This window comes from Dasypus novemcinctus, chromosome 14, assembly GCF_030445035.2.
Source record: "Dasypus novemcinctus isolate mDasNov1 chromosome 14, mDasNov1.1.hap2, whole genome shotgun sequence".
NCBI lineage: Eukaryota > Metazoa > Chordata > Mammalia > Cingulata > Dasypodidae > Dasypus > Dasypus novemcinctus.
This window is the reverse complement of record NC_080686.1, coordinates 23,140,190-23,154,595: the sequence shown is the minus strand read 5'-3', so window position 1 is coordinate 23,154,595 and position 14,406 is coordinate 23,140,190. Positions and strand designations below refer to the sequence as shown.

Genomic DNA, 14,406 nt, shown 5'->3' with positions numbered 1-14,406 from the left:
TTCTTGCTACAAATTACATTTATATATTTAAACCACTGATAGTCTTAAGCCAATATCTCTGATATATCATTACATTTTATATATTTGCTTTTAGATCCTGTAGGAAGTAAAAAGTGAAGTTCCAAATAAAAAATACAATAGTATTTACATTTATATTTACCTCTGTGGTTACCCTCACCAGAGAGCTTTCATGCAGCTTTGATCTATTTCTATTACCCTTACCTTTCAACCTGTATAACTCTCTTAAACATCTCTTATGGGACTGGTCTAGTGGTGATAAATTCCCTCACATTTTGTTTAACTGGGAATGTCTTAATCTTTTTATTTTTTAAGATAATTTTGCAGGATGTACAATTCTTGGTTGGCAGTTTTGTGTTTCTGTGGGTTTTTTTGTGATCAGCACTTTAAAATGTCACCCTACTGTCTTCTTGCCTCCATGGTTTCTGATGGGAAATTAGCACTTCATCTTATTGAAGCTTGCCTGGATAGGACATGTTGTTTCTCTCTTGTGGCTTTCAGAATCCTCTATCTTTTGTGTTAGACAGTTCATTACAATATGCCATGATGTGGGTCTATTTGTGTTTATCATGGAGTTTGTTCTGTAACTTGGATACATATATTCAAATCTTTTGTTAAAATTGGGAAATTTTCAGCCATTATTTCTTTGAATATTCTCTCTGCTCCTTTCTCTGTTTCTTCTCTTTCTAAGATTCCCACAATGCATATACTGGTATGCATGATGTATCCAACAGGCTTCTCAGGATAATTTCAATTGTCATATCTTCAAGTTCACTGATTCTTTCTTATACCTGCTCCAACCTGCTTTTGAACCCCTGCAGGGAATTTTTTCCACATTTTTCTTCAGCTCTGAGTATATTTAAGACCAAAGCTAGTGCTCTGACAGAGCTTCTGAATGCCAGGAAATAACACACACTGATACACACACACACACACACACACACACACAGAAAGCACTTATCCCATTTTTTGCAGATTGACCTGTGTGCATGTTTTCCTACAAAGCTTATCCATACAATGAGTTTAGAATATAGCTCCAGGCCAAAGCATAGGGGCCTCCCTTGTCCTTTCTGCATTTGCATCTTGTCTTGGGGGTGTTCTTCTGGTCCTGGAAATTTCCCCATTTCCACCACTGACCCAAATGCCCTTTCTTCCCTAGGAAACAGTTTCCTCACAGTCCCAGGCACCACATTCTATGTCGTAGAGCCAGCACTGCATTATCCCTGGCAGTCACTTGACTATTCTCCCAACACTGTAGGAGAGTTTGGTGAGCTGCCTTCTACAGGCTGGGCAAGTTCTGGATAGTGAGACCCTCAGGTCACCACTAGACAAACTGGGCCAGGCATACATGTTCCTAGTATAAACACAAAGGTTACTCTGCTTCCTTCAGAACTGGGACCAAGGTTCTGCACTGTGAGGGGAGTGGGAAGGGTCAGCCAGGATTCACTTTTAAGTTGTCTTTATCTTCATTCAGTGCCTGTTCTGTTACTGCCATCCTTTATCTGTTTTCTAGATCTTTGAGAAAGATGTTTCTGCCAGTTCCTGATGACTGTTCAAAGCTTCTATTGGGGAACAGAGCCCTGAAGCATCCACTTTACCATCTTGATTCAGGCCATATCCGCATCTCCTGTCTGATGCTCATGTTTTCAGGCATATTATTCACTTCTAAACTTCTAGAATGAAATACTCTGAATTTAAGTACCAATTTTCTAAATGTCTCTATATCATTATTTTCATTGAATAGTAACTGTACCATTTATTGAGCATTCATAACCTATACCTACTAGTTGAGTGACCATGGGCAAGTTTAACCTCCTCTGTTTCTATTCCTCATCTTTAAAATGTTATTAATGATGTATATCTCATAAGGTAAAAATTAAACGAGTTATTATATGGAGCCTAAAGGTCATCTTTTTGGAAACGTTGTTCTAGATAACTCAAGTTACCATGAAACTGAACCTCCCCCCCTCCCCCTGCCCCGGCCACCCAAATAAGGAGTGTTTTTAACTGATCTCCTGTGGGGAGTCTAATGGAAGAATTGAAGCTTCAATTCTGTCATTTTTCCCCAAATATATACTTTCACTTCTGGCTAGCAGTCATTTCTTACAGACTGACCTTTTAAGGAAGTGGGGGAGACAGGCAGTGAGGTAGAATTAACATTTAAATGGCCAAGCCTCTACAACAGTGTCCCATTAGTAGGTGGTGAAATAAAGGAGAGTTGCTCCTTGCTTTAAAAGCAAGAAGGTATGAAATAGTTATACAGGACAATAGAGAGTGAATGGACTGAAAATAAAGTATAATTGTCAGGCAGTAAGAAGGATATACTTGAAGTTATTAGTGTCCAAGAAATTAAAATGATACCAGTTGGCATGGCTATATGTTTTTCTCCAGCCATGTTTAGCAACACACTTGCAGATATGGAATAGAGTTGGATTTATTATGGTTTAACCACAAGAGTATGACAATGCAAGAGGCTTATAATGACATAATTACCGTGGTTAAATTTAATGCTGAGTAAAGAAGTAAGTAAGAACATGAGAGGGGTGAGAGTGTGAAAAGATGGCAGTATCGATGGATTATAGGTGCTGATGGGGTAAAAGAATTTAGAGTTAGGAACTAGATCAGGAATGAGGCAGATGGATGGGAGGGATAGTCAAATGGTCAAATACAGTGAACTGAGATTCCAGAGTAGTTCGAGATATTGTTAATAGCAGAGTCCTGGGTGTGACTATGTGAGTGAGTAGCTTAGGTAAGGTGGAAACAAGATCACTGGAAGTGAGGAATTAAAAGAACTGAGAGAAAAAAAAAAAACCAAGAAATTAAAAAAAAAAAAAAAGAATTGAGAGGTCAGGCTGTTTGTGGGTATGCGCACACAGGTTTGTACAAGGCTGACATTATAAAATATGTTTCTAGCTAGGTAATCTGTATTGAAAAGCCACTGCTACAATGCTTCAGTCTCAAATCTTAACATTCATGGGAATCACTTGGATATCGTGCTGAAATTCAGATTCTAATTCAGTTTGAATCTTTAACAAGTTCAAGTGATACTAATGTTGTTGGGTCAGGGCAATGGCCTGTCTAGACCTTTAATATAATTGTATTTATATTTACTAGTTGGCTATTATTTATAAACTGCTTTTTTTTTTTTTACTTTTAATTTCAGCATAATTTTACGCTTAATTTTGCAACAGATGAGTTGCCAAAGTGTATGGGGAATTTCCATATATTCTTCACTCAGTTTTCCCTAACATTAACAATATAAACTGCTTCTTTGATTTACTTGTTAACAATTCTCACTCAGTGACAGCCAAACATATCAGCTGTCAAAGGGTAAAGAATATTTTACAGTTTTTCCTAACAACACTTTTTTTTTATCCCTCCACTCCTTGCTGTCTGCTCTCTGTGTCTGTTTGCTCCGTGTTCTTCTGTGTCTGCTTGTCTCCCTTTGTTGTGTGATCTTGCTGCGTCAGCTCTCTGCAGCTCTCCATGGGCGTGGGCGAGCCTGCCTTCACAAGGAGGCCCCGGGATACGAACCCAGAGCCTCCCATATGGTAGACGGGAGCCCAATGGATTGAGCCATAGCAGCTTCCCCCTAATAACATTTTAAGGCATTTTATTTCCTCTTTTCTGTCATATAAATATTTCTTAATCATGACTCAACCTTAAATTTTCACCTTCTTCTATTTATTAAAGATTAGTACGAACAAAGTCAAGCTACTCTTCTATCTACTTTAGAAGAGACTCTGAAGTTCCTTTTAAAAATGTGTTAATTGTTTATACGTTTGAAAAATAAACTGTTGTGACGGAGTCAAAGTATTTTAAGCAGGCCTTGTGCCAGTGAAGGCGGAAAAATGAATTAACTGCAGTCACTGCTTCTACAGACCTTTATTTAATTTGACACTGAATAGCTATACTATATCTAACTCTGTAAAGGATGGATTGGCAGGAAAGGGTGAGAGGAACTACTGAGTCAGCCTTTACTTTCAAAAATGCTTTTCAACCGGAAAAACACAATTATCATTAATAGTGAGCAGTAAGCAGCTACTAGTATTTTCAGAACAGTTCTGATTCTAAACAGTTCTGTTTGCTACAGGGAGATTTATAGATTTTAAAAAGTGCCATTACTTCGATTATCCTGCAGTTTCTTAAACACGGAGGCCCTTTGCATAATGCATGAATTGAGTACATATGCACTCACTTTATAGGATCTGAAATTTAATAAAATCCCAGTTTAACAGAGGAGTTCACGGTAGCTACTACCATCTTTATGCTATGATAATGGATTGTTGCCAAAGCCATGGTAGGACTGTGGCCCTTTAAGTGTAGCATCATTCCTAACAAAAAATAGGATCCACTTTGTGAAAATCCACTAGATGTAGAGTCCTTGAACACAAAGCAGGTACAGATGGGACGGCCTATATTCAGATTCCATAAGATTCCCACCCCCCTCCACCACTATTTTTAAAGGTAAAAGACAAAGGAATGATCCTGATTATGCACAGAGAAGTTCTAACACATGATCTACTATGGAGACCAATATTTACCATCTATGTGTTGAGATTTACAGTGAAATTTAATGCATATACAGTTCCTCTACTTATGTTGTTTTCAGCCCTTTTTTTTCCCTTTTCTTTCTTTCTTTAAACAGTTCTTCATTTTCAGTTAACAGTATTTCCCCAAAGCATGGGCATACAAATCTCTGGTACACTCAACAGCTATTTCAGAAAAGAACTTCAATAAGGAGAGATGTCAAATTATTATTTGCACACCAGGAGAATAAGAGAAAGTCTGTGGGTATGAAAAAGTACTAGGTACTCAGGGAAGAGTAAGCAGCTAAGCCTTGTTAGGGTACAGTCCCTTAGGTGTGAAGGAGAGGGAGAAGAGAGAGCTAGAAAAGTAGACTAGGAGGAATCAGGAGCTTAAGAGTCAATGTTTGTTGCTGTTATTTTAAAAATTACCTAAAAATATTATTGAATTAACATATATCATAAAATGTCATTTTAACCATTTTTGAGTGTACAATTCAGTAGCAAGAACTACTTTTACAACATGTGCTACCATCACCACTCATTCCATTACCCATTCTTTTTCATCACCCCAAACAGAAATTCTAATCATTAAGGAAGCAACTCCTCATATTTACTTTTGCCTGGCCCCTTGTAATCTCAAAACCACTTTTGGTCTCTATGAATCTACCCATACGAGATATTTAATATAAGTGAAATCATATAATATTTGTGCTTTTGTGCCTGGTTTACTTCACTTGCCAAGTTTTATCCATGTTGTAGCATGTACCAAAATGTCATTCCTATTTATGGCTGAATAATATTCCACTATATGTAGGAGTCAGTGATTTTTAAAGAGTAGTGAATTAATCATTATGGTAAATGATTAGGACATGATGACTGGCATGATACTAGATGTGAAGTAATTACGGTGATATCTATATGTAACTATTCATTCAAACCACCACTCCAACCAATTTGATAACCATGTCTATACAAAGTGACTTTGGGCCTATTGCCAGAGCTAAAAGGACAAGAGATAATGGCTTAGATCAGGTTAAGCCAATAAGCTTTCTTCCCAAGGAAAAATGGAATTGAATTTAAAATAATCCCTGCTTTCCTGAATGAGGATGTGAACTCTGAGCCATGGATTTGCAGTCAATCCAGGCAGAGAAAGAAGATAAAAAAGATCTTGGCTTCTCTTTTCCTTTCCTTCTCTTATTTCCTGGTTTTGCTGTACCTCCCATCAGAGAACTCAGAGGGAGGCCAGCTGGCAGAGTTACATGAATTACAGTTTTCCAAACAACTCTTTTTGGCCCACTCTCTCAACTCTCTCCACAAGTGAAGCCAGGGCCAATTTCTGACACTAGGTACAGGCCTATCTTCTCTCATCAGGTATACTGTACAATTTAGAAATTTATGTCTGCATCAGTAAAAAGAAAAAACACTTTTTAAAAAAAGTATCCTATACTAAAAACAACTCTTTGGCTAGTTGTCTCAGGACTGAGTCATGCTAAGGTTTCAAACTTACAGAGCTAAGAGCAGATCTTAAACAAAAATGAGTTCACCAGTTTACCAGAGTTAAAGAAAATCATAAGGACTAGCATGAAATATTATTACTGGTTTTATCCATCACTATTGTATATACTTGAAATTATCCAAATTAAAATAGAACCTGGATAGTCTCACTCTCAGCTGCTGACAGATTTCAACCTCACCACAAAGGATCTGACCATTACCTGACTTAATAAATAGCTTGATTGAGAAGTTCTATCTTGATTTGGTATTTTAAAAATACTTATGGCATGAGAATTGACATGCTATAAATGTTAAGTTAATATCTACAAGAAATAAGTAGTCATTGGCTGGAAAGATCTGTCATACTACCAATAGTAAAGTATAACTAGATCTCCAATTATCTCACTACTTTATATCTGACTAATTTCTAGGTGTTAACAGGGTGCAGCTATAGAGGAGTAATCCAGCTAGATTCTTTATCTTTTAGAATATAAATATAAACCTTAAAAACTATAAAACAAATCAGAAACCCAAAGACCAGTATATTTACCTAAAGTTTTTAGTTTTTCACTCATCCGTATTTTTACCTTTGCAAATAATAAAAACGAATAATACCACTATTTTAAGGACTAATAGCTAATATTTATTGACTATTCTGTACCGGTAACTAATAAATCTTCACAACTGAGGAAACTTTTCCTTGGGTATGCCTGAAGCACTTACTATGTCATTAGGTACTGTTCAATGCTTTACACTTATTAACTCATTAAATACTCACAATAATCTCGTGGGACTGGCATTATTATTCTCATTTTATATTTAAAAGATACTGAGGCATGGAGTGGTGAAGGGTCTTACCTGCCTGATTAGTGGCAGAAACTTGATCTGAACTCTGGTAAGCTGGTCCAAATTCTCTGCTCTTAATACAGTGCTATGTTATCACTCGATTACTTGTTTCACCATTAAATACAATCAAAATCTTAAATATCAAAGTCTTTCTGCAGCCTAGTCACTTTTTTTTTTTAAAAGATTTATTTATTTATTCCTCTCCCGTTTCCCCCACCCCAGTTGTCTGTTCTCTGTGTCTATTTGCTGTGTCTTCTTTGTCCACTTCTGTTGTTGTCAGCAGCACCGGGAATCTGTGTTTCTTTTTGCTGCGTCAGTTCTCTGTGTGTGCGGTGCCATTCCTGGGCAGGCTGCACTTTGTTTCGTGCTGGGCGGCTCTCCTTACAGGGCGCACTCCTTGCACGTGGGGCTCCCCTGCGCGGGGAACACCCCTGTGTGGCAGGGCACTCCTCGCGTGCATCAGCACTGCGCATGGGCCAGCTCCACACGGGTCAAGGAGGCCCGGGGTTTGAACCGTGGACCTCCCATGTGGTAGACGGACGCCCTAACCACTGGGCCAAGTTGGCCGCCAGCCTAGTCACTTTTACAAAGTTGTATAATGTATTATTTTTATTATACTTAAATTATTAAAAGAATGATGAAGACTAAGTACTGCACAACTACCAATCTAGTTTAATTGATTGTTTTTGGAATTATCACCAATAAGATGGATCCTCTAGCATCCTTCATTGCCACAATGCATAACTTTTGTGTACTTGTAATTTTTATTATAAAACTTACCGATCGTAAGGTCATGCACAGGCTGAAACCTCTTGTCTGTAAACTGTAGCAATAAGCATGATTTACCGACACCTGAAAGTTAAAAAGAACAAGAAAAATTAAGAGGAAAAACTCACAAGAGTAAGGAATAGTTTACAAACCCATATGGAAAAGAGGCAGCCAAAGTTTCTGGTGCTCTTGCTGTCCAAAATTTCTTTGGTTTCAGTGCTCTCTGAACAATCTACCATGATTTTTCAGTGCTCTAATTTCTTGAGAAATGAGAAGAGACAAAGAGGACTTACGATTTAGGTGGAAGGTGTAAACCAATTCAAAACACCCTTTTCATCCTTTCTTAGTCATTTAACATTGCAATATGAAAGATAAATGTGACAGCTGAACTAGAAGACAACTTACTAGGTCCTCCTAGTAGCCTCCATCACAGAACATCTGCGGTTAAATGTTCATCCTCTGTTCTTTGAATAGTAATGACAATATTTAAAAGCACAGTGTATAGTTTATCATACTGTCCTATAGTCAAATAAACAGATTAAAAAATAGGTAAATAAGCTAGCATAAGCATTTGGTATCTACTTTTCTGGAAAAAGTTGCTTGTTCTAATTTATCTATTTTATTTTATTTTATTTTATTTTATCATGCATAAAACACAGTGTTCCCATATACCACCTATTTTTCTTAGGAACCGGGGGCCAGGGATTGAACCCAGGAACTTGTATGTGAGCAGCTGGGACTCACTGAGCTGCATCAGCTTCTCTGAGGTGGTTTTTTCATTTGTTCTGTTTGTTGTTTTTTGTTTTTGTTTTTGTTTTTGTATTTGGGAGGCATCAGGAACTGAACCCAGAACCTCTCAAATGGGAAGCAGGCACTCAACTACTTGAGGCACATTGGGTTCCCAACCACCTATTTTTAACATTTTGCATTGGTGTCGTACATTTGTTACAAATGATAAAAGCACATTTTTATAACTATAATATTAACCATAATCTATGGTTTAACTTTGGTTCAATGCTCCTCTATTTTCTTGCTAATTCACTTCCCTATCAACTCTAACTGAATTGTATTCCTTCACTCTACTAAAATTCACCTCATTAAGGTCATGAAAAACTCCACATTCCTAAATTCACAGGAAATTAAAAAAAAAAATTCATCCCACTTGCCCCCTGAGAACTGGATATTGAATACTACTCATTTTAGGGTCCTTTAAGAAACATCCCCTCAGTTGCAGGCTAGACTAAGTCTGCCTAGGTGATCACTTCCTGCATTTCTACCTAACACTCAAGGCAGTTACCACAAGTTCATCCATTTATTCAAGAAGTCCTTATTTCATACTACTATATTGCATTGCACTAGGGACTTGTTGATAGACCAGTGTAGAAAATCATGGTATTTCCTGCTTATGGAACTTATGGTCAAGCAGATGGAGAATTAACCAAAATAAACACATAATATATATGAACTGTAATTTAAAATAACTATTAAAACTGAGATCTCAAAGAGAGAATAAAGTGCTATGAAAAGAATACCAAGAGACAATTTTGACTAAAGGGCTAGAGAAGGTCTTTCTGAAGAAGTGACATTTAAATTAAACTGTTCAATGTCTTCTAGATTATACATCAAAAGAGAGAAGGGATAATGAATATACTGTCACTTGTTTCTCTTACGGCACAGATCACACATTTATTTTGTTTAATGATTGGCCCTAAAGTCAAAAGTTATAGAGATTGTCAAAATGTCCAGCAAATACAAATCAAAGAAATGTTCTGCAAATACATGGCCCTTTCTCCTTCTCTTATTTCTCCCCCTTCCCCCCTCCTCCCAAAGTCCACTCTCTGTGTCCATTTGCTTGTGTTCTTCTGTGTCTACTATATTCTCATTAGGCAGCTCTGGGAACCCATCCTGGACCTTCTAGAGTGGGAGTGACGTGATCATTTGTCTTGCTCCACTTCAGCTCCCTAGCTTGCTGCGTCTCATAATGTCTCTTCTGTGTCTCTCTTTTGTTGCGTGATCTTGCTGCATCAGCTCTCTGTGTAGGTGGCACCACTCCTGGGCAGGCTGCACTCCTACACCGGGCTGCACTCCTTGTGCGGGGCGACACTCCTTGCATGCCACAGCATTCCACATGGGCTAGCTTGCCACACAGGCCAGGAGGCCGTGGGTATCGAACCCTGGACCCTATATGGTAGGTGGAAGCTCTACCAGTTGAGTCCCATCTGCTTCTCCATATGGCCTTTTTAAGGAAATGTTTCATTTGTTAAAAGTTTTAGAAATGATTTAAAATTCTAATGAATTGAAAATAAACTGAAAACATAGTGCTTTCTCTACTTTGTTATCCACAATTTTTATTTTACATTACAAAAGGCCCAAAGTCAAACTCATTATCAGATATCTAATGCCTTTGAATAATCTATCAGGTCTAGAAGAGAAAACAAAAGGGCAGTTTTCTAAGTTAAAATAGTTGGTTACCAAATACATGAAAGGAATGTGCTCTACATTCAAAATATATGATGAATGGAAAAATTACTTTTTAAAAGGAGTAAAAGTACAAAACGGGTAAACAACTGAGATATCAACCTCAATTCTATTTTTAACATCAAAATTATAATAAGAAATCACAGATTTAGTATTAAGAGACTTCAAGAATCATCTAATACTGTTTGATAATCATTTAAGTGATAGAGCCTGAAAACCCTTTCCTAGCTTACAATAGACTGTCTCACATTAGGAATTAATATCACTATTATTCCAAGTAAATGATGGTTAAATATAGAAAATTGTTACTCTTTGGTTCCTCACTTCCAAGATTCCATATTCTTCCTTCTGGTAATCATTTAAATTATTTCTCAATGCAGAGAATGTGGTGTTCACAAGTCTACTTAATTTCAAATATATAGACCACTTGTTAGGGTAGGGTGGGTTATATTTACAGACAGCTTATCTTATTTGTCAGCTTTTAACTATTTTAATTTTGGGTAAACATTTCCAAATACTTGGGTATCTTTGGCCCACAATCATAGATTTTACTGCTGCACTGAATTGTCAATCTTTTCTCATTGCTCATCTCATTTTATCCATAAATAAGATCTATTTGTGCCCAAAACTGTTATCATACAGTTTAAATGCCTGCAATCTCCTTGAAAATGATCTCTTCTGCTTTGTCAGGCTATAACTTATCTCCTTGATGTTTTAATTTTGTGACAACTGCTTCTCTTCTTCTATGCAACCCTTAAATACAGGAGTTTTTCTCTACCACTGCCTTTGATTACCTTTTCTTTTCACCTGAGAACTAATCCTGTCCATAGCCTCAACCTACTTCTACATCTCATTAATCAGGGATTATTATCAAATCCAGTGTTCTAGTCACCATCTTAACTTCACTGCCATTATTGCCAAATGCCTAGAGAACTTTGTCATTTTAATTCCTCCAGGCCTAAAACTGAAAGTTCAAAGGCCTAGAACTGTTTACAAAACCTAATCCATTCTCCTTCACTGTCTTGCCCACTATCCTCCCAACCAACCCTAGCTTCTCCCAACCCAAGACACAACAAAACTCAGTTTCTCCTTATCTCTGTAATTTCTTACCCAATGCATCACACCTGCAAGAAAGTCTCAGAATCAGCCTTAGTCCTCTCCTTACTTCATCACCCACATTTAATGGTTTATCAATCTAATCGATCCTATCTCTGAAACTTCTAATGAATTCCATTCCCCTCCCTCCTGTTCCTTGGTAGTCTAGTTTTGGTTCTAGACCTTAATAGTAGTTAGCCCATCTTTCTGCCTTTGCCTTTTCAAACCCTTTCGAGCCAATTTTATAAACCACTGTGGAAATTTTTGTTAAAATGCAGATGTGACCAACTTACTCTCACGTTTATCCTGCTATTGTAACAAGCTCTCTAAAATAGTAAACACGATCCTTTGTATTTGGGCTGAAAAGTATTATTCCAATAGATAACACTATTACACCACAGTCTAAAAGAGCCTATAGTTAAGTACATCAAACCATCTCTGTCACTTGAAATAACATATATTCTTTTCCCTGTATCTCTTATTGGGAAACTTTTCACTCCCTGGCAAATCTAAATTCATGCTTTAAGACCCAACACAGATTCCTATGCCCTCTTCAGTAAAACATTCTTGTTCCAAAGACTTTAATCAATCAGAACTAAAGGAGCTTTGGGCTCCCAAAATACTTCATATATGTCTTAAAACCCTGGTTCGAATCTCAATTTTGCCACTTACTAGCTGTAACATGGCAAGACACTTGATCTGTCTGAGCCTCAGAATGCTCAACTATAAAATGGAGAAAACACCTATACCTCAATGAACTGTTTTAAGAACCAAATCAAGTGAAATAAATAAATGCAAAAGGGATCCTGTATAGACCTTGTTACCAGAGTGTATTCAGTTACAAAAAATACTACAGTTGTAAACATTTTTTCTGCATGCATAATATAAACTCCAATAAAAACTAAAGAACAAAATGATAATCTTTTTGATCAGTCAACCTGTCTAGCTTCTGCCCCCACTTACTCAATCAAACACTAATCTAGGTATTGCTGTGAAGGTATTTTGTAGATATTAAGGCTCATAATCAGTTGACTTTAAGGGAGCTATTTCTACATAATCAATTGAAAGACCTTAAAAGCAAGACTGAGGTTTCCTCAGTAATTCCTCTTGTGGGCAGCAGCTTTGGCCATGCCTGTCAGTTCCAGTCTGCCCTATGGATTTCAGACATGCTTAGCCAGCACCCATAATTATGTAAACCAATTTCTTTCAATAAATCAATCTCCATCTCTATCCAGCCAGCCAGGTGGCTATCTACCTATCCATCCATCCACACACAGTTATAAATAACAACCAAAATACAACCAAAAATACAGTCTGGAACAGAGATAGTTTTAAAGTAAGTGCTATTATGTTTACTAATCAACTGTATGGCAGTAAATTAAAGGTAAAGGTATGTATGACTCTTCCCCAAAATAATGTGGCCTCCTACAGAGCATAAGCTCCATTAAAATAGGGCTCACCACATTCAACCATGTATACCCAGCTCATAGCAGTCCAAAGCAAGTGTTGTAAAGCCTCTTCCGGCCCTGGTTCCTGGCTTACTATCAAACAATGTCTCAGTTGTTGAGCTAAAAAGAAGAGAAAATTTGCACATATAGCTAATTCTTAATTTTTCTCAATCTTTCAGGAAGACAGCTGCCTGAGAGGGATTTAACCATCTGGGTGACTGTGTACAGATTATCTTTTTGGACCAAATTTCGCTATCTGTAAAGAGAAATGAGCCAGATAATCGTTAAGCTCCTTTCTAGTTCTAATATATATATATATTTAAAGATTTATTTATTTCTCTCCCCCACCCACCTCACTGTCTGTTCTCTATGTCCATTTACTGTGCATTCTTCTGTATCTGCTTGTCTTCTCTTTAGGTGGCACTAGGAACCAATCCTGGAACCTTCTGGAGTGGGAGAAAGGTGCTCAATCTCTTGAGCCACCTCAGCTCCCTGGTCTGCTGCATCTTATTGTCTCTCCTCTGCATCTCTTTGTGTTGTGTCATCTTGTTGAGTCAGCTCTCCAGGCAGGCCAGCACTCCTACACAGGCCAGCATGCTGCACCGGCCAGTTTGCCTTCACCAGGAGGTCCTGGGGCTCAAACCCTGGACATCCTATATGGCAGACAGGAGCCCAGTCACTTGAGCCATGTCCAGTTCCCTGTGCATCATTTTAAAAACGGGGTACCAACAATATCTACTTCACAGAGTTGTGAGAATTAAATCAGTTAACATATGTAAAGCACTTAAACACTGCTACACACAGAAGCACTCCATAAAAATTTACTGGAATTATCTCATTTAATCAAAATACACAAAAAAATCCAACATAGGTTTCTTCAATTTTTTCTTCTTTACCCCAAGCTTTCTCTAGATGTCCATAATCACATCCTAGGGGAGTACTCCGTAACTATTCAAAATTAGATTCTTTTTTTCACAGTTCTGAGATCAACTCCTTTCTTACTTCTTCAGTGAATTGCTTTCCTCAAAAGACTCATGTACTCAAGTTTTCCATAGTCAAACAAACACACAGTTATCTCAAGGGAAGGTCTTGTTAAAATTCTCTCAGTTGCCACTAGTAGGAACTACCATTAACGCAGTCCCTCAAACTGATAGATGGAAGGTTTGTGAAAAAAGACAAAATTCAACATACAACACACCCTGACAGTTTGGAGAACAGAGTACAAATAGGAAATTTATTTATTTGCTTTTCCTCCATAAATAGAAAACCATTGCCTGCTCCACCCATCCCTTGGGCTCTGCAGGACAATCTCCTTTACAAAGTCTTTGGCTTTTTTCTATTGGCTGGTTGTGATCTTTCCCTAAAATGGACTTCCAGAAGACTATTTCTATCTCTGAAATGGTACTATTAACTTTTATCTTACATTGCAGGTTATTTAAATGCATATTTTTATATAATTTATAAAGTACCTTGAGGGAAAGATCCATACCTTACTAATCTTTTCATTCACCAAGGTGTTTAACGTATAAAAAGCAGCAGTGTAAAAATCTGTTTCTTAGGCCTTGTATGGATATTTGGGGTCTACAAAGATCATTAGCACTCTAATTAATATAGATTACTACACTTAATATAATGCTGCTATTAGAGTTCCTACCACAGAATCACCTTACCTTCTTCCTTTACTCAGGGTCCAACATATAAATTACTGAAACCCTACCCTACCCCAGATG

The 14,406-nt window shown here is 37.4% G+C and overlaps 1 protein-coding gene across 2 annotated transcripts in view; it reads right to left on the bottom strand.

Moving 5' to 3' along the window:
• RAB2A (RAB2A, member RAS oncogene family) overlaps positions 1-14,406 on the bottom strand; it is a 99,760-nt gene that overhangs the window by 56,624 nt on the left and 28,730 nt on the right. For both annotated transcript variants that reach the window (XM_004484329.5, XM_071207826.1), the window contains exon 2: positions 7,668-7,739. In XM_004484329.5, coding sequence (XP_004484386.1) covers positions 7,668-7,739 — 72 coding nt within the window. The remainder of the gene's footprint in view (positions 1-7,667; positions 7,740-14,406) is intronic.